The sequence below is a fragment of the Furipterus horrens genome, unplaced genomic scaffold (genome assembly GCF_987537825.1).
Source record: "Furipterus horrens unplaced genomic scaffold, mFurHor1.1.pri manual_scaffold_16, whole genome shotgun sequence".
Taxonomy (NCBI): Eukaryota; Metazoa; Chordata; class Mammalia; order Chiroptera; family Furipteridae; genus Furipterus; species Furipterus horrens.
In genome coordinates, this window is record NW_028327186.1 from 1,457,657 (window position 1) to 1,482,441 (window position 24,785).

At 52.2% G+C, this 24,785-nt stretch overlaps 1 protein-coding gene across 1 annotated transcript in view; it reads left to right on the plus strand.

Annotated features, from left to right (window-relative positions):
* Window positions 1–12,576: 12,576 nt before the first annotated feature.
* The window catches only part of ATP10A (ATPase phospholipid transporting 10A (putative)), a 98,531-nt gene continuing 86,322 nt past the window's right edge, over window positions 12,577–24,785 (plus strand). Inside the window, exon 1 of the mRNA XM_090263612.1 lies at window positions 12,577–13,013. Coding sequence (XP_090119738.1) covers window positions 12,577–13,013 — 437 coding nt within the window. The remainder of the gene's footprint in view (window positions 13,014–24,785) is intronic.

The following is a 24,785-nucleotide window of genomic DNA, read 5'->3' on the forward strand; positions in this document are numbered from 1 at the left end:
CAATACAATTTTATTGCCTCAAACAAAAATGAAAGATGAGCTATTGAGACTCCTTAGGGAATTAAAACTCTACCAGACAAACACTGAACATTCATGTTATTCAATTGCTACACTATATTCATCTCCAGGCCAACCTGACATATAATTTTCAATCTCTCTGAAACTCGTCACATTTCTCACTAAAGTACATTTGCCAATAAATTCCCTGGACTCGATACATACATCTTGGCCCAGGATACCATCATATATCAAATAAGAAATTAGGAATGCACTTTTCTTTCTGCGTGAATGATAAAAGTTCCACCTTGGATGACATGACATCTCATTTGTAAGTGTCCAAATGACGGCCCGTCTGTGTCAAAAGCTCCATCAGACGACAAACCCCTCCACGGCCGCTTCTCATGGAACATTGCGTTGCTCTTCCACAGAGGATGCCAAGTTTAATTTATTTTTATAAAGAGAAATCGTTCATGGGAAATTCACAGGTTTTCGGGGAAATGGGATGATGACGCACATGAGTTATACATTTAGAATGCCAAGGAACATTCCTCAGGAGTCTCTGACGAATGGCGTGCCATCGGGACAGCAAAGCCTCCAGCTGCCCGCCTGGACTCTTCCAGAATCCCCGGAGCCGGCAGGGAACTCACCCTCCCACTACAAGCACTGGCTGAGGGCGTCATGTTATTAGAAATAAATGTCACTCGAATCCCTTGATGTCCGAGTTACCAAATACACGGCACGCAATTTAATTTCTTTTCTGCATCAGCGTTAGAACTCTCTTTACGAATCAAATGGCTGAAGAATGTAGAGGTGAGGATGAGCTCACAGTGTGCACATCGTCTCCTGTGTTTTAAAAGTCTGGGCTCAGCTCTCTCCTCCCCTCCCTGTGTGGTACCTGGACCATCTGGGGTGTCCTTCCCTCCGGTTTCCATGCCCACAGCACCCCACAATTCTGGGAACCCACCCGCCTCCATGCCTGCCCATCAGCGCCCACCTGGCTTAACCACCCCAAGTGTTTGCTGATTGACTGTTTGATCTGCAAACACAGCTTGCTCACGTCTTAGACCACTTTTGGATCAAATACAGATCCAGAAGAGAGTTTTCTTTATGAGATTTTCCAGTATAAACAGAAACATGGCCTTGGTGTAAGTGACTGAGGTGAGTTCATTTTAGGAACATGAGCTGCTTTCTTCTTTCAGTAAATAAGACTCTTCCATGGAAAAGATAAAATAGGGCTAGACAGACGGTAAAAATGATATCTTTATGGGAAGTCCAGGGAAAGGACCTAAGTGAAAAGGAAAGCAGTGTTTTGGGGTTCAGCCGCTTGTCTCGGGTGTCGACCCCAGAAGGAATTCTGCCACTAGCTGAAGTCGGGCGTGACGATGTCTGAATTCCACGGTGCCACCCAATCTGCGTCCTGCACGGGCGGTGCAGGCGCTGCGCGCGCCACGAGGTGGCGGTGTTGCCCACGGCACAGCCCCTGCCTCTGCAGGTCTCGCCGTCCCGAAGTGGGCGAAGAAAAACCCAGTTTCTCCCCTGCACGTGTCCTGTGCTCAACGTGGAAGAGATCACCATGCCTCTTTGCCTTCGAGTCCTGTCCCACCTGTCAGAGGCCTTAGCAGAGCCAGCGCCGCCCTGCCCCCGGGCCTGGGAGGCGGGTGGAGGCGAGCCCCCAGCTCAGGTGTCAGGCTGGCGGTACCTTCTCCCGTGGGCATATTGCTGTGAACTGTTCATCCCTCTCCAGGTAAATATTGGCGTCAGTAGCACCTGAGAAGCTGCTCAAACACACGAACCACACTGCCCTGGATCTTCCTGGGAGGTGGGCTATGGGGGGGAGGGGATTAAAGAAGGAAGGGGAGGTGAGGGGTGCCCCAGAGAGACGGGGCCATGGGTCTGTTCTGGGGTTCAGCCGGCCCCCGGGTCCCCAGGGAGCCTGTGGCGCGCATTGCACGGATCCACGTTCACTTCTGCAGCAGGTCTGCGACCACACACTCTCCACCAGGACAGTCCCTCTTTCAGGCCTGGAATCAAGAGGGTTCTGTGAGCGACTTGCCGCACATCCCCCGGGAGCCGAACGCGGGAAAGTGCCCCCACAGCCTTGAGCTGAGCCTATAGATGGAAAAGCCATTCCACCCTCCCAATCTCAGCCTGCGACACTCTGAAAAGCACCGTTTTAAGAACGAAGATTTCCCAGAGCGCCAGACACGCTGAGAGCTTTCAAAGAAAGCTACTTTTGTCTTTTGAAGGTTTGGCCAATATTTACCTTTTCCCTGAATGGTCCCGTTCTTGCATCGGTAAGGACTTCCTAGGTTCCCAAGAATGTTACATTCCTGAGGCAAACATTTTTGATTTGCAAGGGCACGGACTGGCTGTGCCTGGGGCAGGGGGAACCCCTGAGAAACTGTTGGGGATCCCACGGAGCGCTGAAGAGGTGCCCAAATATTACCACAACAAAGCTGAAAAAAGGAAGTACTTCGCCAGCAAACAGTGCCCCCATGAGATACTTAAAATGCTGGTTGGTTGATATATATCGTCTTCTAGCAACATGTAAATATGGTGGATTGGGGGAGCGGGGAGTGCAAGCTAAACAGAAGAAATTTTAGGGTCTTGATTTTTTTCCCCTTTCTGTTTAATTTCTTTTTAATTTATTGGCTGTAGAGAGAAAGAGAATGGGAGAAGGAGAAACATCAATTTTTTGTTTCACTTATTGTTGCATTCATTGGTTGCTTTTTTATGTGCTCTGACTGGGGATGGAACCCACAACCTTGGTGTAGCGGGATGACACTCTAACCACGGAGCTACTTGGCCAGGGCCATCCCTTTCTTAATAAAGTGTATGTTGTATGTAAGGTTTTGGATCTTGTCCCCACAACATATTATAGGCATTTCTGCATGTCATTAACATTTCTTGGAACACAGATCAAAAAAGGGATGCATAATATCCATCTGATAAATTTAATAAATTTAACTATTCCTCTTTAATTAATAGGTATAGTGTGGGTGATTTTTCATTAATGATCCTATAATTAATATCCCTGTAAGCTTTTATGAGCATGATTTTTGTAGGCAAAATGCTTACAAATGAAATATGAATTCAAAAGGTTGACTTTTGTATGGTTCTTTATCCATTTTGACAAATTGCTCTCCAGAAATACAACCTTTTTATGATGTATAGTCATTGGAGCAGGATATAAAGCTACTGTTTTATCTTTCTTACAACCCTTGCCAGAACTTGCTATTATCTCAAATTTTCCTTCAGTCTTTGACAACAGGCAAAAAGCTTTTTCATTGGAATTTTTGTATTTGAGAGGTAGAAAATTCTTCATATTTAGGAGATTATATTTCACCCCTGTGTGAAAATGAGAGTAAACATTTTCCTCATCTGAAGTAACAAAACCTCCCTCATTATGACTCACCCTCAACCTTCCTAATTATGACTCACAAGTCAAAATTTAGAAACAATGAAAAAAAAAAAAAAAGGAGCACATAGAAATCTCAACAAGATGGAGTGAGTTCACCGAGAATGAAGTCTCAATAGCCCTCACCCACAGAAAAAGGTGACCAATCTCACTCAAAATAGGAGTAATACAAATGGAAACTAAACTGAGATACTGCTTTTCACCTCCCAGGTGGACAAAACTACAAAAGAGTGACAAAACGCGGTGCTGGAGAGGTTATGAGAAAGTGGACACTCTCAAATACTGGAGATGCATTTTTTCTTTGACTCTACAATCACATGTCTAGGAATCCAGCTTAAACATACACTTGCTGCCCTGGCTGGTGAGGCTCGGTGCATTGAGCACTGGCCTGTGAACCTAAGGGCCGCCGGTTCAATTCCCAGTCAGGGCACATGTCTTGGTTGCAGGCCAGGTCCCCAGCTGGGGGCATGTGAGAGGCAACCAACTGACGTTTCTCTCCCTCTCTTTCTCCCTCTTACCCCCTCTCTCTAAAAATAAATAAATAACTAAAATCTTCTTTAAAAGATACACTTGAAAAAATGTGAAAAGATGAAGGCCAAGGGGTATTCATTGCAGGAAAAAGCAGAAGCAGCTCACATGTACAAACACCAGGAGACTGACTATACTTCATGTACCATGAAATGGTACCAAAGAAGGAGGAACTGGGCAGTGGGCAGTGGCAATGTTAGGGTTGTGTGTTTCTCTCTCATTTTAAAATTATTTTAAATAGAGAAAGCAAGCGGGAGAGAGAGAGAGAGAGAGAGAGAGAGAGAGAGAGAGAGAGAGAGAGAGAGAGAGAGAGAGAGAGAGACATTGATTTGCTCTTCCACTGATTGATGCATCATTGGTTGATCCTTGTATGTCCCTGACCGGGGATCGAACCCACAACCTCGGTGTATCAGGATGATGCTGCAACCAAATGAGCTACCTGGCCAGGGGTGTCTGCTTTATGCTCTTGACTTTTGTATCTGCTTAAAACATTTTTAAATCATAAAACCTTAAACACTGCTCCTCCTTTCCCCCTGAAATTAGCTCTGGGGGAAGCTTGGTAGATGACGTTTTGATTATTCACCCCAAGGATCTCTTTCATTAAAGCAAAGATCTGAGCACAGCCCCTGCCTCTTCAGGAGCTGACAATGGCTTTCACCTTGAGAAGCAGTGAGGGCTTCCAGGCTGAAAGCGGCTGCTGCCTGAGCTGTCTGCCTGGCCGCTTTACAGGGAAGCATTTTGTTGCTATCACAGGTCCTCCCCACTCTTCAGCTGACGAGCCTGGCCGCCCTTCAGGCTCCCACTGGCTGCGTGCTTCGCTGTTGGCATCGGCCCTGGCTGTCTGCACACGACCGTGTGAAATGCGCTCGCTGTGGCTTGAGGTGGCTCTTGCTTGTCAGCACTTCACAGCCACATAGTCTGTCTTCCCGGGTCCCCAGGCAGCACAGCTCCGGGGACAAGGGCATTGCGAGCTTCAACGGGACTGTCGGACGCCCTTTGCACAGCCAGAATCCACACCCCACTCACGCAACTCTAGAAAGTAATCTTGCAAACACATAAATCAAACTACACGAGATGTGTTTATAAATAGAAAGTGCTAGGGGAGTTAACTGCTAATCAAATGGGAGGGATGTGATATAAAAATGCCAGCCACATAGCTTCCCCACCCTGAGATTTTTAATTCCTATAAAGGTTGGCTTGGCTCAGAGCTTCCTCCACCCAACTCATCACCAGTGCGAATAAACATTTCCATTCCTGCCTGCATACCTTTCCCTTAATGCTTCCTAATTCTTTCTTTCCTCCCCCCAGTTCAGAAATACAAGGGGACAATTTTAGCATCCTAGAGGAATTTCCCATCTAACTCTCTTTTCTAAAAAAAAATGTAAATGTTTTTATTGATTTCAGAGAGAGAGTGAGAAGAGAAACATTGGTGAATTGCCTCCTGCACGTGCCCTAGCTGGGAACCAAACCCACAACCCAGACACATGCCCTGACCAGGAATCGAACCCACAACCCTTCGGTATATAGGACGACACTCTAATCAACTCAGCTACCCAGCCAGGGCCCATCCTTGTCTTCTTGCTGGTCATTACAGTGAGACACATAGCAAGTGCCGAATAATTCTTTACTCACTTTGTGAAAAAGTTGCTGCCTGGATTGGCTGACCTTGAGAAAAATCATACTAGGACTTGGGCCTTCTTGGAAAGCAATTTTTCTCTCTTGGTGATCACTTGCCTCTCTTAACAATCCTTCATCAGAAAAACAGTACATTGTGATCCCGATCTACCAATCAATCCATTTATTATCTATCATATAGTATATTATTTTTCCAAAAGTAAGTCTGGTTACTCTGTGAGGTAATATTGCTGTCCCTGTTCCTCGCCTGCCCACCCCACCCCCACCCCCACCCACAGCCTGGTCACTGCAACCATTTCCTCGATAAATCATTCAATGACTGAATTAATCCCTTTTTTAAAAGATTTTATTTATTTATTTTTAGAGAGAGGGGAAGGGAGGAAGAAAGAGAGGGAGAGAAACATCAATGTGTGGTTGCCTCTTGCATGCCCCCATCTGGGGACCTGGCCTGCAACCCAGGCGTGTGCCCTGACTGGGAATCGAACCGGTGACCTTTTGATTTGCAGGTCAGCGCTCAATCCACTGAACCACACCAGCCAGGGTTCTGAATAAATTAATCTTAATTAATAACATAAACTTAGGGATTGCTACAGGGTGAATTGTGTCCCCCGCTCCCCACCACCAAATTCATATGTCGAAGTCCTGACCCCCAGGATCTCAGACAGGACCTGACTTGGCAAGAGTCACAGGAACTGCGGCCCATTAAGTTAAGATGAGCTTACATGGAGCGGGCCGGCCCTCATCCAAGGTGACTGGTGTCCTTACACAAAGGGCAGCCTGGAGACAGACACTCCCACAGGGAGAAGGCCCTGCGAAGATGAGGGCAGAGAGGTACACGGAGGGACGTCAGAGAGGGTCCGCACGGCACCGCGGCCGGGACAGAGGCCGGGACAGAGGCCCTCATGGCCCCGCGATGTCTTTTCACCCAGAATGGCTCACACTCCCAGGCTGGCTCATGCTCCCAGGCCGGCTCACGCTCCCAGGCCGGCCCTCAGATCTTGGGCTTCCTCAGCGGAGCTGTATGGAAAACTCACTTTTCTCTAAAGTGCCTAGCCTACATCATTATATAATGTATTTTCCTGTATTTATTAGACTTCCTCACCAACCCACTCCCACCTCTTAGACATGCCTTCGTGCCTTCTCAAGAAACAATGTTACATCTTCTTACGACTTTTTACGCTCCCGGTTTCTAGAACAGGTATTTGTTTATCCTTTACAAAAATAATCATGTCCTGTAAAAGGGAATTGAGTCTGGAGCAGAGGAGAACAGCTGTGTTCAGGCAGGCACCCTAAAATAGAAATCTTGACTTCAGCCTCCAGAACTTGACATTTCTTGCATTTGGGCAGTATCATGAATTCAGATCACTGGATCATTAGCTGATTAATCTGATTTTTCACAGCTCTATATTTTGACAATTTTCAAATGACTCTCATGGGCTTCCTTGTTAATTACTGGACAGTGTCCACGCCTAGCTTTACACATGACAGATTTCAGAATCTCTTATGCTTTTTAAAAAAAAAAAATTAGGGACTATCACACTTTGGCTAGTAGCTCAGTGGGTTAGAATAACACCAAGGTTGTAGGTTTGATCCCCAGTCACGGCACATACAAGAATCAACCAATGAGTGCATCAATAAATGGAACAACAAATCAGTGTTTCTCAATCTCTCTCTCTCTCTCTCAAATCAATAAATTAAAAAATTGATAAATTAGGGACAGTCACAAGTATAAACATTGGAGAGATGCTATCAGGGTAAAATGCAAAAGGATGTGATTCGTACTCATTCCAGAGGCATGTATGAAGCCAGCATCTCCCCATCAAAGGTGCAGGTTCTCGGCACATGAAAGCCAGCAGCCACGTTAAAACCGCTGCCTCCCACTGCCTACATGCATCCATGAGGAAGTACCTTCCAGAGTCTCATCCGCGCCCTCTCCCTGCAGGCAGGAGCTTCTCATCCCACAGCTCCGAGTCGCAGGGAGTGCCTGACGTCCTCCAGGCCTGGCCTCCTGTGTCATGTTGGGGCTTTGCCTGATGTTGGACAGACACCTCCAGCTTTCCATGGCGTTAACGCCACCTTTGTAGGTATGTCCCTGAATCTGTTCCGCCCTACGGGGACAGACCACATTTCCCTTCCTCCCTTCTAGCTTCCTTGGCTGGTCTAAGAATTAAATGAACGTCAGATGGATAACTAGAAAAACAAATTTAACTCGGCATTCATGGGAACCCATAAAAAGACAAGGCTCAGAGAGGAGAGGATAGCAGGCAGCTTTTATACTTTTGAGACAGGATACAAGAAGGCTGTGAAGAATTGACAGAACGAAGGGGTTGGGGCTAGGGTCATAAATTAGTGAAGACGCCCAAAGCTTGTTTATATAGTCCTCGTGGTCCTAAATTCCTGTTTCTGGTGACAAAAAACAACATCTACTTGCCTGGTCCAGGGACAGTCCCCTTCACACTGAAGATGTGTCTCTTGCTCTCGGGGGGACAAAGGAGAGTCAGAGGATATTTTTCTCTCTGGTTGTTTCTCAAGTACCTTTAATTGAAAATAATCAATAATTTGCCAAAGTGGCCTATTTTGGGTGGCGTGTTCAGCTACCCTGCATCCCCAAATCATTCACTCAACTCTTTTTTAAATTGATTTTAGAGAGAGAGAAAGGAAGGAAGAGAGAGAGATTGATTGATTGTTCTACTTATTGATGCATCATTGGTTGATTCTTGTATGGGCCCTGACCAGAGATTGAACCCACAACCTTCGTGTAGCTGGACGACGCTCTAACCCACTGGGCTACCCGGCCAGGACCTCAACTCTTGACTGTTGTCCACAATTCACCACCTCCTTCTCTCATCCAAACATCCCACGTGTTGGCCAATCCTGCAGAGTCTACCTGGGAAAAGTACTTCCAGCTTTCCCACTGCCCATCACCGCCCAGGACAAAGCCACCTCAGTGATCATCGCCTCGCCTCGCCGTTCCCACGGCCCCAAACACATCTTCCATTCAAAGGGAAAGCCAGACCCTCACCTCGTGCCTCTGCCCGGGGCAACCCACGGCTTCCTGTTGTGTTTGGAGCAAATCCAGAGGCCAGTTCCTTCCAAAGGCCACAGAAGCCTGTACGCTGGCCCTTCTGCCTCACCCACAAGCCCCCAGACTTCTCCACCCAGACCTGCTCTGCGACCCCAGGCTGCCACCTGCTGGGTCTCCCCTCTGCGTCCAGACATGGGCATCCAGCCTCCCATGGCTACCTCCGGCCTGTCCCCTCCCTTGGTCTCTGCCTCAGCAGCTCCTGTTTTCAGAGGCTCAGCTGTCCTCAATTTGGCTTCTTAAGTGGGCCATGTCCTGGCCCGCCCCCCCCATGGTCGCTGAGGCCCGAGCTGCCACTGTACACTGTCCCCAGCGTTACTTCACTGGCCTCTTCCTGCTCCACAGCCTGCTGTTCACCAGCAGCCGGTGGCCCAGGCCCACGCTCCAAGGCTCCCTTGTCCCGCATCTGGAAGCTAACTCCTCCCCGGGACCCCAGGCCCTACAGGAGCCCCCGAGGGCTTCGCCTCTGCTTCCTGCTGGCTGGGCCTGAAACCCAGGGTCCCCGTGCACATCGTGCATCCCCGTTTCCTTAGGCCCCTGCTTGGGGCTGCCCAGCGCCCTTCCCGCAGTCCCAGCTGCACCCGGTCCCCGGTGCGCCTCCTTGTTGGAATCCCTCCAGGAGGACATACGTCTCTGAGAACAGGGACATGGTGGCGTCCCCAGCCTGCCTTGTTCCGTGCTGCCAGCATCACGGGACACTGATTCCAATGTGTGTCTGTGATCGTGGGGGAGTGTCTTTGCCTCACCAAGCAAGTCTCCAGCCCCAGCCGGGCCACCTGCGGCTCCATCCTGACGCTGTCTGCCTGGAGCTAGCAGCAGAGGCCAAGCGGGAGTTCCGGTTGTCACCTGTGCTTGTGCCTAGCGGGGACGTCATTGGAGGATCCCACGCCCCCCTCCTCAGGTTCCAGTAACTTGCTAGAGTGACTCACAGGACTCAGAGATATAGTTCACCTATCAGACCAACGGTTTATTAAAGAAGGCTGTAACTCAAGAAAGCCACAGGGAGGAGACCGTAGGGCCAGAGATGGGGACAGGGGCCAGGAGCTCCTGTGCTCGCTCCGAGCCCACGACTCTCCACGGGGAAGCTCCTCAAACCCCACTGCACAGGCGTGATCGATAAATCATCCGTCATTGGAGATTGATTTGGCCCGCAGCCCCGTCCCCTTCCAGGAGGTCAGGGGATGGGACTGAAAGATCTAAACCTCTAATCCCACGGTTGGTTCCCCTGGCAACCAGCGCCCATCCTTAGCCACTGGAGGACCTAATATACACTTCTTACTATGAATTACGATACCACACTTCCTCTTTCTACCACAAGGTTAGATCCATATTGTCATGGACGATTGTCCCATGTGTCCCCAGGGCCTGGAGCATGCAGGGCATACAGGAAGTGATGGGTATGTATTTCCGTGGGAAAGTGATGTGCCCGGGCCCAGTGGTGGGGCCCCGTGAGAGCGCAGTGGTGCACATGGCGGCCCTGAGTCTGTCCAAGTTCAGCTGGCAGAAGCCATCCAAGCTCAGCTCCCTGTGAAGCTGCCCAAGGAGGTTTTCATACCCACGGCACCTCAGTCAGAGTGGGTTGTGCAGGCTGGAAACCCTCCGAAAGGCCGCCGAGCCAGGCCACAGTGGGGAGACGAGGCTGGGAAAGGGCAAGGGCAGAAGATTCCGGGCCCAAGGGGCAGTGTGACTCGCGGAATCTTGGAACCTTGGCGCGGAATGTGGGTGAGCAAAACAAGGCCTGTTCTGAGGGGAAGGAGACCCCTCGCTCTGGGGCTAGGCTGGGAGTGGGGGGCGCAGCGAAAACTGCCAGTTGGTGCCAGTCCCCTGAGGGCCTCAAGGGACCTCTGAGGAGCCAGCCTTTGATTCTGTAAGCAACGGGGGACACGCGTGAGCTCCAGGGTAAGAACGTTAAAGGGTCAAGTAACCACTTGGGCCACACGCAGGCTGGCTGAAGCAAGGAGGAGACCGGGAGGCAGGGAGGCCCATCTGGAGGCCCTGGGCACCCTGGGGACACCCTGGGGACACCCTCAGGGACACAGGCATCCGTGGAAATGGCGGAGCCAGCAGGCCCCAGGCCTCATGGGGCTGATGATGGAGGAAAACATAAATCCATGAGGTCTTCGTCATGGGAACCAGGGAAGTTGGGGTCCTTCACATGCTGTTCATCTTCAGTCCTGGGTGCCAAGGGTCCACTGTGAGATCTGATTTCTTGTCCCTGGAAAGGCAGGGACTTGGGCCAAACCTTTCTCTGGTCTGGGCCTCCACACATCCACACTGGACCGCTAGGAATGGCATGGGTAGGGAAGCTGTGTCTGTGGCACAGGACATGATCTTAGTGACAGACACGGACACTCTCCCCTCCTCGCGCTGGATTCTGGTCACCGCTGTGGTCTGTGGCAAGGCTCCCTGTAGGATGGGGGACCCTGACATGGCCGGAGGTGGTGGAAGCTGCAGGGGTAGAAGGTCAGGACAATCCTGAGAGAGCATCGCAGAAGAGAGGCAGGTGGTTAGAGCCCAGTTAGAAAAGTGACTTCTCAGTAGGCCCCCTGGGGAGGAATCCAGGTCCGCAGAGGCTGGGATGATAGAGGGTCCCCATGCGGGAAGAGAACAGGGGGAGGTAGGGAGGAGGCCAGCAGCTCCCCCAATCCAGACAGGTGGGACCCACAATTGTACCTTTCACCCAAATCCCAGCCATGGTCTCCAAGGCAAGAAATCCCTGCCTCTCTTCTGTGTATGTGTGTGTATATATAACTTATTGATTTTGAGAGAAACGACTTAGTGTTCCACTTATTGATGAATTCATTGGTTGCCTCTTGTGTGTGCCCTGACCGGGTTTCGAACCCACAACCTTGCGAATCTGGATGACGCTCTAACCAACTGAGCTACAGCCAGGGCTCATCTCTGGACTTCTAAAGTGGGAGGCCAAACGTCACAGCTGTGGCACAGGGGGCGGGGGAGTGTCTTACTGTGAACACGGGACTCCCTCACCCCTCCTGCCATGCGAGAACATTCGCCACACACTCCCCTTCTCTGATACCCTGTGAGTACTGAGGCAGGCCCTTTGAACAAACACTTCTGCTGCTTCGGAGACACCCTCCATCCAGGTCCTCCCTTCCCAGCACGCACCCTCCATTCCCTGTCCCTGTCTGGGTCTGAGTCCACCTCAGCACCGCAGCACACAAGGGCGATTTTGTCCCTCAAAGTTGACCAGAGAGGAAGAGAGACCGCCATTGCGACAGCGACACATTCCTCCCTTCTTCTCTTTCTTTCTTTCATCCTATTTAGAAAAGGAAAGAAGGCAGCGTGCTTATGGGAAGGAAAAAGTCTAGTTCACTCAAGTGAATCTTAAAGTAGGTGGAGGCTGCGCAGGGGAACGGAGGGGAGTAAAGGCAAGGGGCGCGCACAGCGCCTTCTGGGGGCGTCCCCAGAGCAGAGGCCCCGGGCAGAGAAGGCATGCGTGGGTCCTCCGGGCTCCGATTCTGGCTCCTAACCCGGGGTCCCCAGCCGGTGCCCGTCCGTCCAGGCGGCCTGGCTGCCCGCGAGGAGCCTGGTCCCGCAGCCGCTGCAGCGCTCCCTCCCGCCGGGGTGGGCGCGTGGCCACGTGGGCGCGAACCGCAGCCGCTGGGAAACGAAACTCAGCCGCTCTCGATTTTGCAGCGCGGCTCTTTGTGTTTCCCGCTCCCCGCGGAGCCGGCGGGCGCGGCGGCGCGGGGCGGGGCGGGGCGGCCGGGCGCGGTGGCGGAAGCGGCCCAGGCGGCGGGAGCTGCCGGCGGGCCGGGCGGGGCTGCGCTGAGGGCCGTCTCCGTGCGTCCCGCAGGCGGGGAGCCCGTGCCGCCGCGCCCCGGCCGCGGACGATGATCACCTAGGAGGCTGGCGCGAGCGGCGGAGCGGCGGGGCGCAGCGCCACGCGGCCATGGAGCGGGAGCCGGCGGCTGCCGAGGAGCGCGAGCCCCCGGGAAGGCGGAGGCGGCGGCGGCGGCGCCGGGAGGGCAGGACGCGCACGGTGCGCTCCAACCTGCTGCCGCCCCCGAGCGCCGAGGACCCCGCGGGGGGCGCGACCAGGGGCGCGCGGCACGTGGCCGACAACCGGATCAAGACCACCAAGTACACTCTGCTGTCCTTCGTGCCCAAGAACCTGTTCGAGCAGTTCCACCGCCTGGCCAACGTGTACTTCGTCTTCGTCGCGCTGCTCAACTTCGTGCCGGCGGTGAACGCCTTCCAGCCCGGGCTGGCGCTGGCGCCCGTGCTCTTCATCCTGGCGGTCACCGCCTTCAAGGACCTGTGGGAGGACTACAGCCGCCACCGCTCCGACCACGAGATCAACCACCTGGACTGCCTGGTCTTCAGCAGGTGAGCGGGCGGGCCGGGCGGGGGCGCGCACTCCGCGCTGCGCTCGGGCGCGCCCGGGACTCGGTGTTGGGCACCGTGTGAGTGGCACTGGGTGGGGGCGGCCGGGAGAGCGGCTGGACTCGGGACAGAGCGTCCGGCCTCGAGGGACCGGTGGGCCTGACGAGAATGTTGCGCCGCCCGAGGCGCCTGTGCGCCCGGGGACAGAGAGCGGGAAACTTTAGATGCTGGGGCGCAGGGGGTACCCTGTCCCGGATTGTCCCTCAGACCTCTCCTCTGAACTGCAGTGATCCCGGGGCTGGAACCCAGCGGCTGCTGGGTGTCCTTCTCCTCAGAGGCTCCCGCCTTATAAGTAAAAAGGAGGGAAATCTATTCCCAGGCGCCCTGGCCTGAAAGTTCCTGCCTCTCTTTGGCTCGACTCTGTGGGCCGGGACGTTTAATAACTTTACCAGCCAACACACGAGTGTGAACCTCAGTCATAGCGAACATCTCATCTCAGGGCAAAAGAGTGGAACTGCCACCAAGTTCTGCTGCGAGGGACCACACACCAGATACAGGGTAGGGGGCCTTAGAGCAGCGTCCACACCCTGACGGGCGCTATGAGCGGACCACCTCGCAGGCGCCATCCCAGTGGGCTGTTTAACTTTCTTAGAGTTAACCCCAGTTTCCAGGTGGAAAGACTGAGGCTCTGGGGGGTTTGTGCATCCTGCCCATGGTTAGTATCAGGGAGTGTTATTCCGCTGGGCTCCTCCTCTAACTCCTCTGGCCTCACACCTCCTGGGAGGCCTGTCCAGGAGGCCTGCTGTCCCTTCTTCCTTTATTCCCACCTGAAGGAGCCACCTGGCTACAGGCCCATTCAGGAGCTGTCTAGCAAGCTGAGCCCACCTGCAGGCCACACCCCTCAGGAGGGCACGTGGTCTGGGCCTCCATTCAAAGCTCAGCCCATGTCTCCCTCCTGTTTCCTTGGCTTGAGTCCCAGTATAGGGGCTGATATGAGCCTCCAAGGCAGAGGATGTGAGCTTTGTCCACCTCTGTACCTGTGAAGGACCTCTAGGAAGTTTCTTGAGTTCTCAGTATCAGATTGTTACCTCCTCCCCTCAAAAAGGTGGGAGTCACAGTTGTTCATGCCTCCTAGGATAGCTTAGATGAAGACCATGAATATCTATTCCTACCTTTGAGTATCTCTGACTCTCCTAGCTGTGCTTATACTTATGAGTAAACAGAGGTTCAGAGAGGTTAAGTAACTTGCCCAAGGCCACACAGCATCTAGGTAGTGGAACTGGAATTTGAACTAGGTCTTCCCAACTGCACCCTTGCTGGTGCTTCTCAAATTTCTCCAAGACTCACCTGAGAAGCTTGTTAAAACTAACAGTCGCCAGGCCGCAGCCCCAACATTTCTGACTGAGCTCTTCGGAGATTGGGCCCAGGATTGCGCCCAGGAATCAGCACATTGGATTCACACCCAGTTGATGCTTCTCTGATGGCCCCCGCCTTGAGTGATGCTGCCCTGCTTGCTCTCGGGTGCCCGCCAGCTAGCAAACCTGAGGCTGCTGGGCAGGGCTGTGGGATTTCCTGGCTTCTGTTCACCAGAAGCCTGGAGTCAAGAAGGGAGGGGTGACCCCCTGACACAAACGTCCTCAGTGTCCTCAGGGCGAGGACTCCAGGCAGCCATGTGGCTGCCAGTTGCACCCAAGGTTTAAGTCTTCACACACATACCACTTCCTGTTAACACCCAGCCAGTCCTCCTGTGGCCTCCTTGCTAGACATACTTAGGCCTCAGGAAATACACTTTATTTTCTTCCAGTTGACAAAGTGCTTTCAATCCAGTATGTCATTTGACCCTAGTAACAATGATCATCCCCAGCACACAGCTGGAAAACCTGAGAAAGGGGACCCAAAGCAGCTGTCTTGATTCCGTGACCTGGAAGGGTTCCGCGGGGCTGTGAAACCTTTATCTTCTCACAGACCACACCTGCCTGTCCTCTCTCCTTCCACCCTGACCCGACCTGGATTCTGGAAGGATCAGAACGGTCCTCAGGGCGGGTCCTCGGGGCTAAGGGTGCTTTCAGGAGTTCCCTGATACCTCCCAGCTCCCCGGTCAGATTCCTTGGATGCTTTCCTGGGGAGAGAGTGGCCTTCCCCTGGGCTGGGCCGGTGGGCGCGTCTGCCTGGGTGAGCAGGGCTGAGAGAAAGAAGGTCCAGGGACTGGCTCATCCCCTCCCAGAAACCACATAAAACTCAAGAAAGTCTGGCACTGGTGTGCTCAGGACTGGGCTCACGGAGCGAGGGTGTCTGAGCCCTGCCCTGTCCTTTAGGAACAGCAAGTGGCTTGTGTACCTATGGCATTCCAGACTGTGTGCAGCTGCCTCCCAGATCCCTCCGGTTGGCTCACACCAGCATCCTGAGCTCGTCCTCACCAAGCCAGGCCCCAGCCAGGCTGTGGAGACGGAAATGAGGAGGCTGGGTCTCTCGTGGAGCTTACCTTGGAGACCGATTGCATTGTGGGGTGTGTCCATGGGGAGCCCTGCCCAGCCCACAGATACGGGATGCAGGGAGGAGGGTGTGAGGCGGAGGACCAGGGAGGATGTGGCCAGACAAGAGCCCGAAGGGCAGAGGCTGCCAGGGAGGGCCCGCGGGATGGGGTACATGACGGGTCCAGGGTACTCTGAGGCCGTAACCAGATTGTAACCTGGGCAGGGGTGTGGTGCAAGCTGGGGGCCCGGGATCTGGGGGAGCTGGCATGGGGACCGGCCAGAGAAACCTGGGAACTGACTTATTCCAACTCAGGCCCATGCTACTTCTGTGCCTTTACTGCAGAGACCGTGGGAAACCCGGCTGCAAACAGTTGGCGTCTATTCTGTGTTTTCTCATTGCCCTGGTGGATATACAATTAGGGGCTGTTCTGTTAAAGCGCATGGACGTGCAGAATGAGGGTACCCTTTTGTTGGGGGAGCCTTGGCCTCTGACCCTGTCTCTGGACGGTGGCTTCTCTCAGGCACCAACTATTTAAACACTGTTGACGTGGTGCTTCTGATTGACATGGGCCTCGGGTCCCTTCTCCGTGGGAATCTCCAGTCAAGCTGGTTAGAAATGCAGCCTCCCGGGCCCCCTTCATTCCCCCCGCTGAGCCTCTGGGGGGTGGGAGCTTGTGTCTACCTCGCGGCTTCGTTTGCACACAGGGGTTCAAGAAACTGCCCTGTATTTCCACGTCCCATATTTAGGAAAGTTCCCTGAGCCGCACCCAGTTTGATGAGGGAGCATCGTGGGTGGTCCTGGGGGGTCACGTCCTTCCCCCAAGTGGGGACCTGGCCTGCAACCCAGGCGTGTGCCATGATGGGGAATTGAACCGGCGACCCTTTGGTTCACAGGCTGGCGTTCAATACACACCAGCCAACGCTCTAAGTTGTTTGGTTTTTTTTTTTGTATCTACCACATAAGTGAGATCATACAGTGTTTATCATTTACTGTTGGGCTCATTTCACTTAGCATGATGCCTTCTGGAGCTGTGTGTTTTGTCACAAATGGCAGGGTCTTTTCTTTAGTGTGGCTGAGTAATGTTCCGTTATATATACCATGGAATATTAATATATGACATATAATATGGAATACATATATCATACCTCCATCTGTTGTAAGTAACTTACATGCCTTGGCTATTGTGAATAATGCTGCTGTAACCATGGGGGTGCAGAGATCTGTTTGATACAGTGTTTTTGTTTCCTTCGGATAAATACCCAGAAGTGGAATTGCTGGATCGTAAGATAGTTCTATTTTTAATTGGCAGAGCAACCTCCACACTTTTTCCATGGACGGTCCCACCAATAGGCCCAGCGGTGCCCTTTCCCCATGTCCTCGCCAACACCTGTGACCTCTTGTCTTTTTGACGACGGCCACCCAGCAGGTGTTCAGTGATACCTCACTGTGGCCTTGGCTTGCGTCTCCCTGATGGTCAGTGATGCTGAGCATCTTTTCATGTACCTGTTGACCATTCGTATGTTCTTTGGAAAATGTCTATTTGGGTCCTTTGCTCTTGTTGTAAGTGGATTAGAAACCTTGTTCTTTTTCGTGCGGTTCCTCCGTAGCTCTTGGTGACCTCGGAGGCCCAGCGTGCCGGGTCCTGGTTCATCATGCTGTGGTCTAGCTGGATCCTGCTCCAAGGCTTGTCCATGGTGGTGACCATCACTTCTACAGGTGGCATCTCTCCTGGAAGGGGGGGATGATACTGAGTCATCACAGGGACTGCTGCTCTTCCTGGTCCTTGGCACTCCTGGGTCAGGTCACTGAAATGCTATCATGTCCTTGCCTTGCTCTGGACAGTGCCCATAAAGAACCACCCTGTCCCCAAGGCCCTCGTTGAGAAGCACATTAGAAAGTCCATTTAAAGTCAAAGCTCATCCAGGTTTCTGGACTCGCCAACTGGGGAATTTTGCAAAGGGACTCTGGCCATCCGGGTCCTGCCCTTCACTGGGGTCTGGTCTGGCTTCTTTCTGAATTCCCATAACAGGGGAGCCCAATGTACTTATTTGTACGAGGCGTATCTTGCTATATATAGTGCATTGAGAGAACTCACAGGGAAAAGGAAGAGGCTATTTTCATTTCTGCTTTTTTAGAGCCCTCTCTGCGTGGCTGTCCACAGTGGCTTGTTTTGCGTTTTCCCAGAGTACAGTTTGTATACATTGCCCCCGGCATACCCTCTGGCTCTTTTCCCACCGGGGATGCTGGATTTGGAAAGACTTTGCCTACCAAACCATCTTCGTTAGATGATAATGAATTCTTTTGCTCATTCTGTAGTTGATCAGAAACCAGGGAGGTCACTTGCTGGGCAGGCTGTGTCTGTCCCCAGCCCTGTGTCCTCACATAAGCAGGAGGGGGGACAACAGCTTCTGAGATGGAGATAGTGCACAATAAGGCAGAGCAAAGGCAGGTGGGCAGGTAGGTGCCTGAGCAGGTGCGTGGCACTCGTCCTTATGACCGCTCCTGCTGCTGGGATTGCTAGTGTGGCTAAGATCTTTCCATCAAAATGTTTCTTAACATTGCTACTCCAAGGAAGCCATACTTCCAGCCAAAGCAGAGGCATTTGTGCCATCTGACCTGTATCATTTTATCACGGGTTAATGGACAGTCTACGAAAAGCATTTCCGAAATGCTGAAAACGGCTGGTGCTCTCCCGCCGCTCGGCTCATGAGCCCCCGATAATCCAGAGATACACAGTGTCTTCTTAAAACGCACGTCATTAGAAAAGCGCTCTAGGGAATGGTAAAATCAAGGCATGATTTGTTTATTAGAAAGCAGAGTTGGTGTATTTTATAAATCCAGTTGGATTTGGTAAATAACCTTGCTTTTAAGCATCAAGTGAGTTTAAGTCATTAGCCCATTTCATGGTGTCTTTAGAATTCTCAATTTTGCGTATCAACTGCTACCTTTTTTAAATAAAGTGTTTGGTTTTCTTTAAAAAAAAGATTTATTTATTCTTAGAGAGAAGGGAAAGATTTATTTATTCTTAGAGAGAAGGGAAAGAAGGGAGAAAGAGAGGGAGCAAAATATGGATGTGAGAGAGAAACATCCATTGGCTGCCTCTCGCACACCCCCAACAGGGGTCCTGGTCTGCAGCCCAGGCACGCGCCCTGACTGGGAATTGAACCTGCGACTTCCCTCTTTACAGGATGACACCCAGCCAGCTGAGCTACACCAGTCAGGGCCAGGATTTGGTTTTTGAAAGGAAGACAAACCTAATGTAGCCAGGGTGGGCTTCCTCCGAGGTGGGCCATGCCAAGCTGCTCAGGAGGGCCTCATGGGCTCTCAGGATGTGTGTGGTTTAGCACAGCAGGAAGGTGAAACCAGCTGGAATCTGCCTGATTTTTCTCTCACCTCAGGGCTGTCTCATTCAGGAACCCCGCTACTTCCCTAGAAAGGCCCCGGGACATCAGCAGACACGATGCTGCCCCGCACCCCCTTAGCACCCACTCCCCTGCCTCTCTCTGCTTTTCTTCTTTTCCCACCGCTGCTTTGATGACAAGAAACTTGTGCCCCCAAAGGAATCAAGTACCTGAGGGATCGATGAGGTAGGAGTGGACCCAAGCTGTTCCCAGACCTTTGAACAGTCTGTTGGGTTTAAGCTACTCTGTCTTTTCTTGGTTTCCCTGTACTTCTAATCACTATTAAAAGAAAAAAAAAAAAAGAAAAAGAAAAAATCAGGTTCAAGAGAAGGAACTATTGGTTCCAAATTCTCTCCTTTCTCCAAATGTGACCTTGGGAACTTTTAAAAAAAATCCTTACCTGAGGATATATCTATGGACTCTAGGGATTAGGAAGGCATGGTGGAAAACAGGTACTTGTGGGTTTGTTTGTTTGTTTCTGTTTTCAGTTGAAATAAGCATAGAACATCAGGCGTCTCCCCATCCCTGAGACAGGGTTTATGAAGTAGAGTGTGGTGAAGTTCCTGGCCGGCCCTGCGATGTACTTGTATGTCCCTCATTGACCCTCGCAGGCAGGGGTGGCACAGAGATGGAGGTCTTGGCTCAGAGAGGGAAGGGACAGGGGCCCCTGGGCTTTGGAATCCCAGGTGACATCACCCAGAGCCACCCGTGTGCTGCCCTGGGCCATTTCCATCTTGACTATGTGTGTCGACAGGACCCAGCTGCTGTTGAAATATTTCAGGCTTTGGAGAAAGTGGCTAAAACCAGATCGTTATCCTGGTAAGTGTCAGGAGGGTGAGCAACAAAGACCGCAGGGACACTTTGTAGAAAAATCTGAATCTTGGGATGGAAATTCCTTTCAGGGTAGCTGGTCCATTCACGCAGTCATCTCTGAACAGGATGCTCTCACAGCCTTATCAGTAAAGAGAAGGCTGGTGCGTGCGCACTGGATGCATATTTATTTGTGTACGTCAGGCAGGCATGGCATGAGTGTATAAATAAGTGAACAATGAGATAAATAGCAGTTGCGCGGAAAAGACGCGATCTTTCTCTGCGCCCGTGATGGTGTGTGTGCCCATGATGGTGTGCGCGCCCTAGACGATGTGCGCGCCCATGAGTGTGTGCGCGCCCGTGATGGTGTTCGCGCCCATGATGGTGTGCGCGCCCTAGACGATGTGCGTGCTTGTGACGGTGTGCGCGCCCGTGACGGTGTACTCTCCCTAGACGATGTGCGTGCCCGTGACTGTGTGCGCGCCCGTGATGGTGTGCGCGCCCTAGACGATGTGCGTGACTGTGACGGTGTGCGCGCCTTTGACAGTGTCTGTGTCCGTGCCCGTAACGGTTGCGCGCCCATGATGGTGTGTGCGCCTGTGACGGTGTGCGCGCCCCTGACGGTGTGCGCGCCCGTGATGGTGTGCACGCCCTAGACGATGTGCGTGCCTGTGATGGTGTGCGCGCCTGTGATGGTGTGCACGCCCTAGACGATGTGCGTGCCTGTGATGGTGTGCGCGCCTTTGACAGTGTCTGTGTCCGTGCCCGTGACGGTTGCGCGCCCGTGATGGTGTGTGCGCTGTGACGGTGTGCGCGCCCCTGACGGTGTGTGCGCTGTGATGGTGGGCATGCCCATGAGCGAGCCGCCCTCAGGGACTGTTGCCTGAGGGCTTCCCCAAGGAGCTTCATGCTGTGACGTCATCTTTCAGCACTCAGACAATGTTGCGCATTCCTGGTCATCCTCAAGATTTCTCTTTAAGCCAGTGCTCCTTAGGAAGTTTTTTTTATCCTCACTCAAGAATATGCTCAATGATCTTAGAGAGAGTAGGAGGGAGGACGAGCGAGAAAGAAACATCGATCAGGTGCCCTCCACGCATGCCCTGATTGGGGATCAAACATACAAACCTGCAACCTTTTACTGTGTGGGATGACACTCCAACCAGTGAGCCACGTGGCTGGGGCTGCATAGAAAGTTTTAAAGGACCTCAGGCGCCCTGATATTCCCCAGATGCAGAGAGGTGGCTCTTCCCCCATGCTGTGTGGGGTTAGCGCTGCTGGCCAAGCCTGTGAGGTGCTGCGGGTGTGACTGTCCCTTCCTGGTGCTGGTGGGTCATCCAGGCAGAGACAGTGGCTAACCTGCGTCTGCACACTGCCCGCCTGCTTTGGACATGTTGTCCTGCGTTGACTTTTTAAAAACTTTATTGTGGTAACATATACATACCCTTTGCCAGTGTCACCACGTCTCAGTGGACAGTTTGGTGGCTTTAATTGTGTTCACACTGTGGAGCCACCATCCCCACCATCCATCTCCAGAATGTTCTCATCTTCCCAAACCACAACCCTGTTCCTGTTCAACACTGACTCCCCCGCCCGGGGCCCACCCTTCTCCTTTCTGTCCCTGTGGATTTGACTGAATCGTGGGAGTGGAATCATACAGTATGTGTCCTTCTGTGACTGGCTGATTTCATTCCATATCACACCCTCAAGGGTCACTTGTGTGCCAGGATCCCCAACATTTCGAGGCTGACCCACGTTCAGGGCCACGGATGCACCTCGTTTTGTTTCTCGCTCACCTGGTGGTGGACCCTTGGCTCGCACCCACCTTTTGGCTGTTGGGAATGGTCGTGCCAGGACACTGGTGTGCTGGTCTCTGCTTGAGCATCTCATGCTCTGATTTGATGGGGACAGTTTGCTCAGATTTAATTCGGGTGCCTGCCTTTCCAGGGGCCACATCCAGGGAGCACGGGTGGGGGTGGTGACCGGGGAAGCAGGGACCGTGGAATCTGTGCCACCGTCAGCCTAGTTGCCTGGGTGACCTGTCACCCACATGGGAGGAGGGGCCATGCTGGCTTCTTGATTTTGAAGTCATGACTTTGCCATCATTGTCTTTTGTCAACCCTTTCACCTCTGTTTTTCTTTACTGATTCCTAGTCTGTGTCCTTCGTGAAATGTCACCTGTTCGTGTATCCCGAGAATCGCCGGCCGAGGGGGTGGGACCGAGGTCTTGCTTGGTGTCACGCGGAGGTGCCCCTTCCTCCCTGCGTGCGGACGTTTCTCCTGGGTCAGCGCAGCCCTCTGACAGGGCCCTTGCTCTGGGCTGTGCAGAGAGGGACGATCCGGAAGGACAGGGATGTCGCTGAAGCAGAGAGGAGTTCCATCTTTTTACGTGTTGCTCAAGTTGTCACCAGCTCCCAGCGTGGGGCTGAACATGTCCATAGAGGGCAGGTCCTTGGGGACCGGAGCCAGGTCTGTCTGCCCCACTGGACACCCACAGCCCCATGGGACAGTCCAGGCCTGGACAGGCTCAAGGCCCTCATCTCCCCGCGGCCACCCAGGGTGCCTGGAGTGAGGGGCACACAGCCGGGGGGCGGGGGGGCTTCACTGTGTGATTCCACGGGTCCCATGGAAGGAGGCTGGTTTTTTTTCTCCGCTGCCGTTTGCTCTCCTTGCATGTTACAACCTCCAGGAACACAGATTGTTATCTAATTCCCTTTGATGACCCAAGAACTTAACTTTCTTTAAAATAGGACGTCCTAAAAGTGAATATGTCAGGAACATGGCGACGGGTTAGAAAAATATCTCTTTGAACTTCATGACCCTGGAGCGGATCCTCGGTGCGGAAGGCCCATGAAACGTTCCTTTTGTTCCTGTCGTGCGTGAACTTGAAGTTGCTGCTTATGAAGCTGAGCTTTTGTAGAGGCTCCAGCTGGCCCCGACATGGGACATGGTGCGAAATCCAAGTCTTCTTATCTCAAGGCCGTTTCCACTGAACAGCAGACGCTTGCCCCTTGTTTGAAAACGTTCAGACTGTCGTGGAATGACATACGACCAAGTGGGAACAATAAATGTTTTCAAAGCATACGACAAAGGTGTTTCAGTACCTGTGTGCGTGGTGACATGGTGCCATTGGTTGCTGATATTTTGGCTCTTTCCTGTCGTTGGGTGGGAGAGTAAAAGCACATGTCAGTTCCACCTGATTTGACTCGAACAGAAGTTGATGGATTGATTGAGAGAGAGAGAGAGACAGTGATTTGTTGTTCTACTTCCTGATGCATCATTGGTTGATTCTTGTATGTGCCCTGACTGGGGATTGAACCCACAACCTTGGAGTATCAGGACGATGCTCTAACCAGCTGAGCTACCCAGCCATACCAACAGAAGTTTCCAGGGTGGTGGGACTTTGTCACTGTTTGGAGAGGGTGACACTGTCATTTTAGATGAACACCACGGAACTGTACCTGGGGACCACAGGAGGAGGAAATAGTGCCTGTTGAGCATTCTTGAATTTAGTGCGTCTTGTATCAACCAGCAAGAGCCTCATGAAATAGCTTCTGGGGTCCACGGGGTCTCTGGCAATAGCCATGAACATGGTGTGATTCTCCCCAGCTAGCTCAAATGTTGGGGTGTCACGTTTGGTGGCCCTGCACGTGTCCTTATATTGGGGGTGAGTTCCCCGTGAATTTCCACATGGGAACTTTTCTGTTCTGCATTCCCGATGAACTCTAAAGCAAGGCGGGTCTGGGAGGAGTAGGGAGCAGTGTTGAGGGAAGAACGTTGATTCAGAGACGTCTAAAAGAGCTGAGTGCATGGGTGAGCATGTGGGCCTCTGTGTATAAACCTTGTGAATTGCTGTCCTGAAAGACAAATAGACAATCTTGCTGTTATTTCAGGCCCAACTTGAAGGAGGCTTGGTCCTCTGGTTATAAGGGATATTCAAAAACGCTTGAGAATATTATATGAGCTTAAATCAATGTCTGGAGATGCCCAATAGTGTTTTACTTTAATGTACTTGCCTCTTATGAGTAATTCGGCTCATTACAGTTGGAAGAGGTGCACTAAGCACACGCCTTGGAGGTTTTCCTATCTGTGTGTGAATCTTGGGAGTGCCTCGGCCTTTGCCTTTGAAATCAGAATTGTAATTGGATGCTGAAAGAGAACCAGTGGCTTCTGGAAAGAGTGGAGATTGCGCCTGCCATAGTTGACACCTAGTTAAAGACGCATTTGTAACCATTTACAAGACACGAATACTGTAGAGCAATACCACACTGTTCCAGAATGTTCCTAAATAAGCAAGCTCGGGGTTAGAGAGATTCAGTCCCATGAGATAAGGCCCGCTGGACGCAGGCAGGTGTCTCCCAATGCTGTGCAAAGGCCAGGCAGTGTTCGACAGGAAATGCCTCTGAAAATACCTTGTTGGCTGCCCTGGCCAGGTAGCTGATTGTTTAGAGCAGCGGTCCCCAACCTTCTTGGCGCCAGGGGCCAGTTTTGTGGAAGACAATTTTCCCATGGATGGGGGTGTGTGTGTGTGTGTTGGGGGGAAGACAGGAGGAGGAGCTCAGGCAGTGATGGGAGCAAAGCTTTGCTCGCTTGCCTGCTGTGCAGCCTTGTTCCTAACAGGCCACAGACTGGTAGTGATCCGCAGCCCCGGGGTTGGGGACCCCTGGCTTAGACCATCATCCCGACATCCTAAGGTTCTGGGTTCGATCCCCGGTCAGGGCACATACAAGAAGCAACCAATGCTGCATCAATAAGGGGAACAACAAATCAATGTTTCTCTCTTCCTCTTCCCCCTCTCTCTCTCCAAAATCAATGAGTTTAAAAAAAAAATTTTTTTTTTAAATACACCAATGGCCAACCTGAAAGAAAGGCTGCTTCTAGAACTGAACTGGTACCTGGAGTCATGCCTGCCCGTCCCCCTGTCGCTCAGGGGAAGTAGCTTTAAGGAAATGCCGCACGCGATGTTATCATCAGGAGCCTCACCTCTCAAAGGGACCCTTCCCTAAAAAGGCAGAGGATGTGGTCACCATCCTAAGTCACCTCGTAAGGCACGTAAATGTCAGATCGCTATGTTACACACCTGGAACTGAAG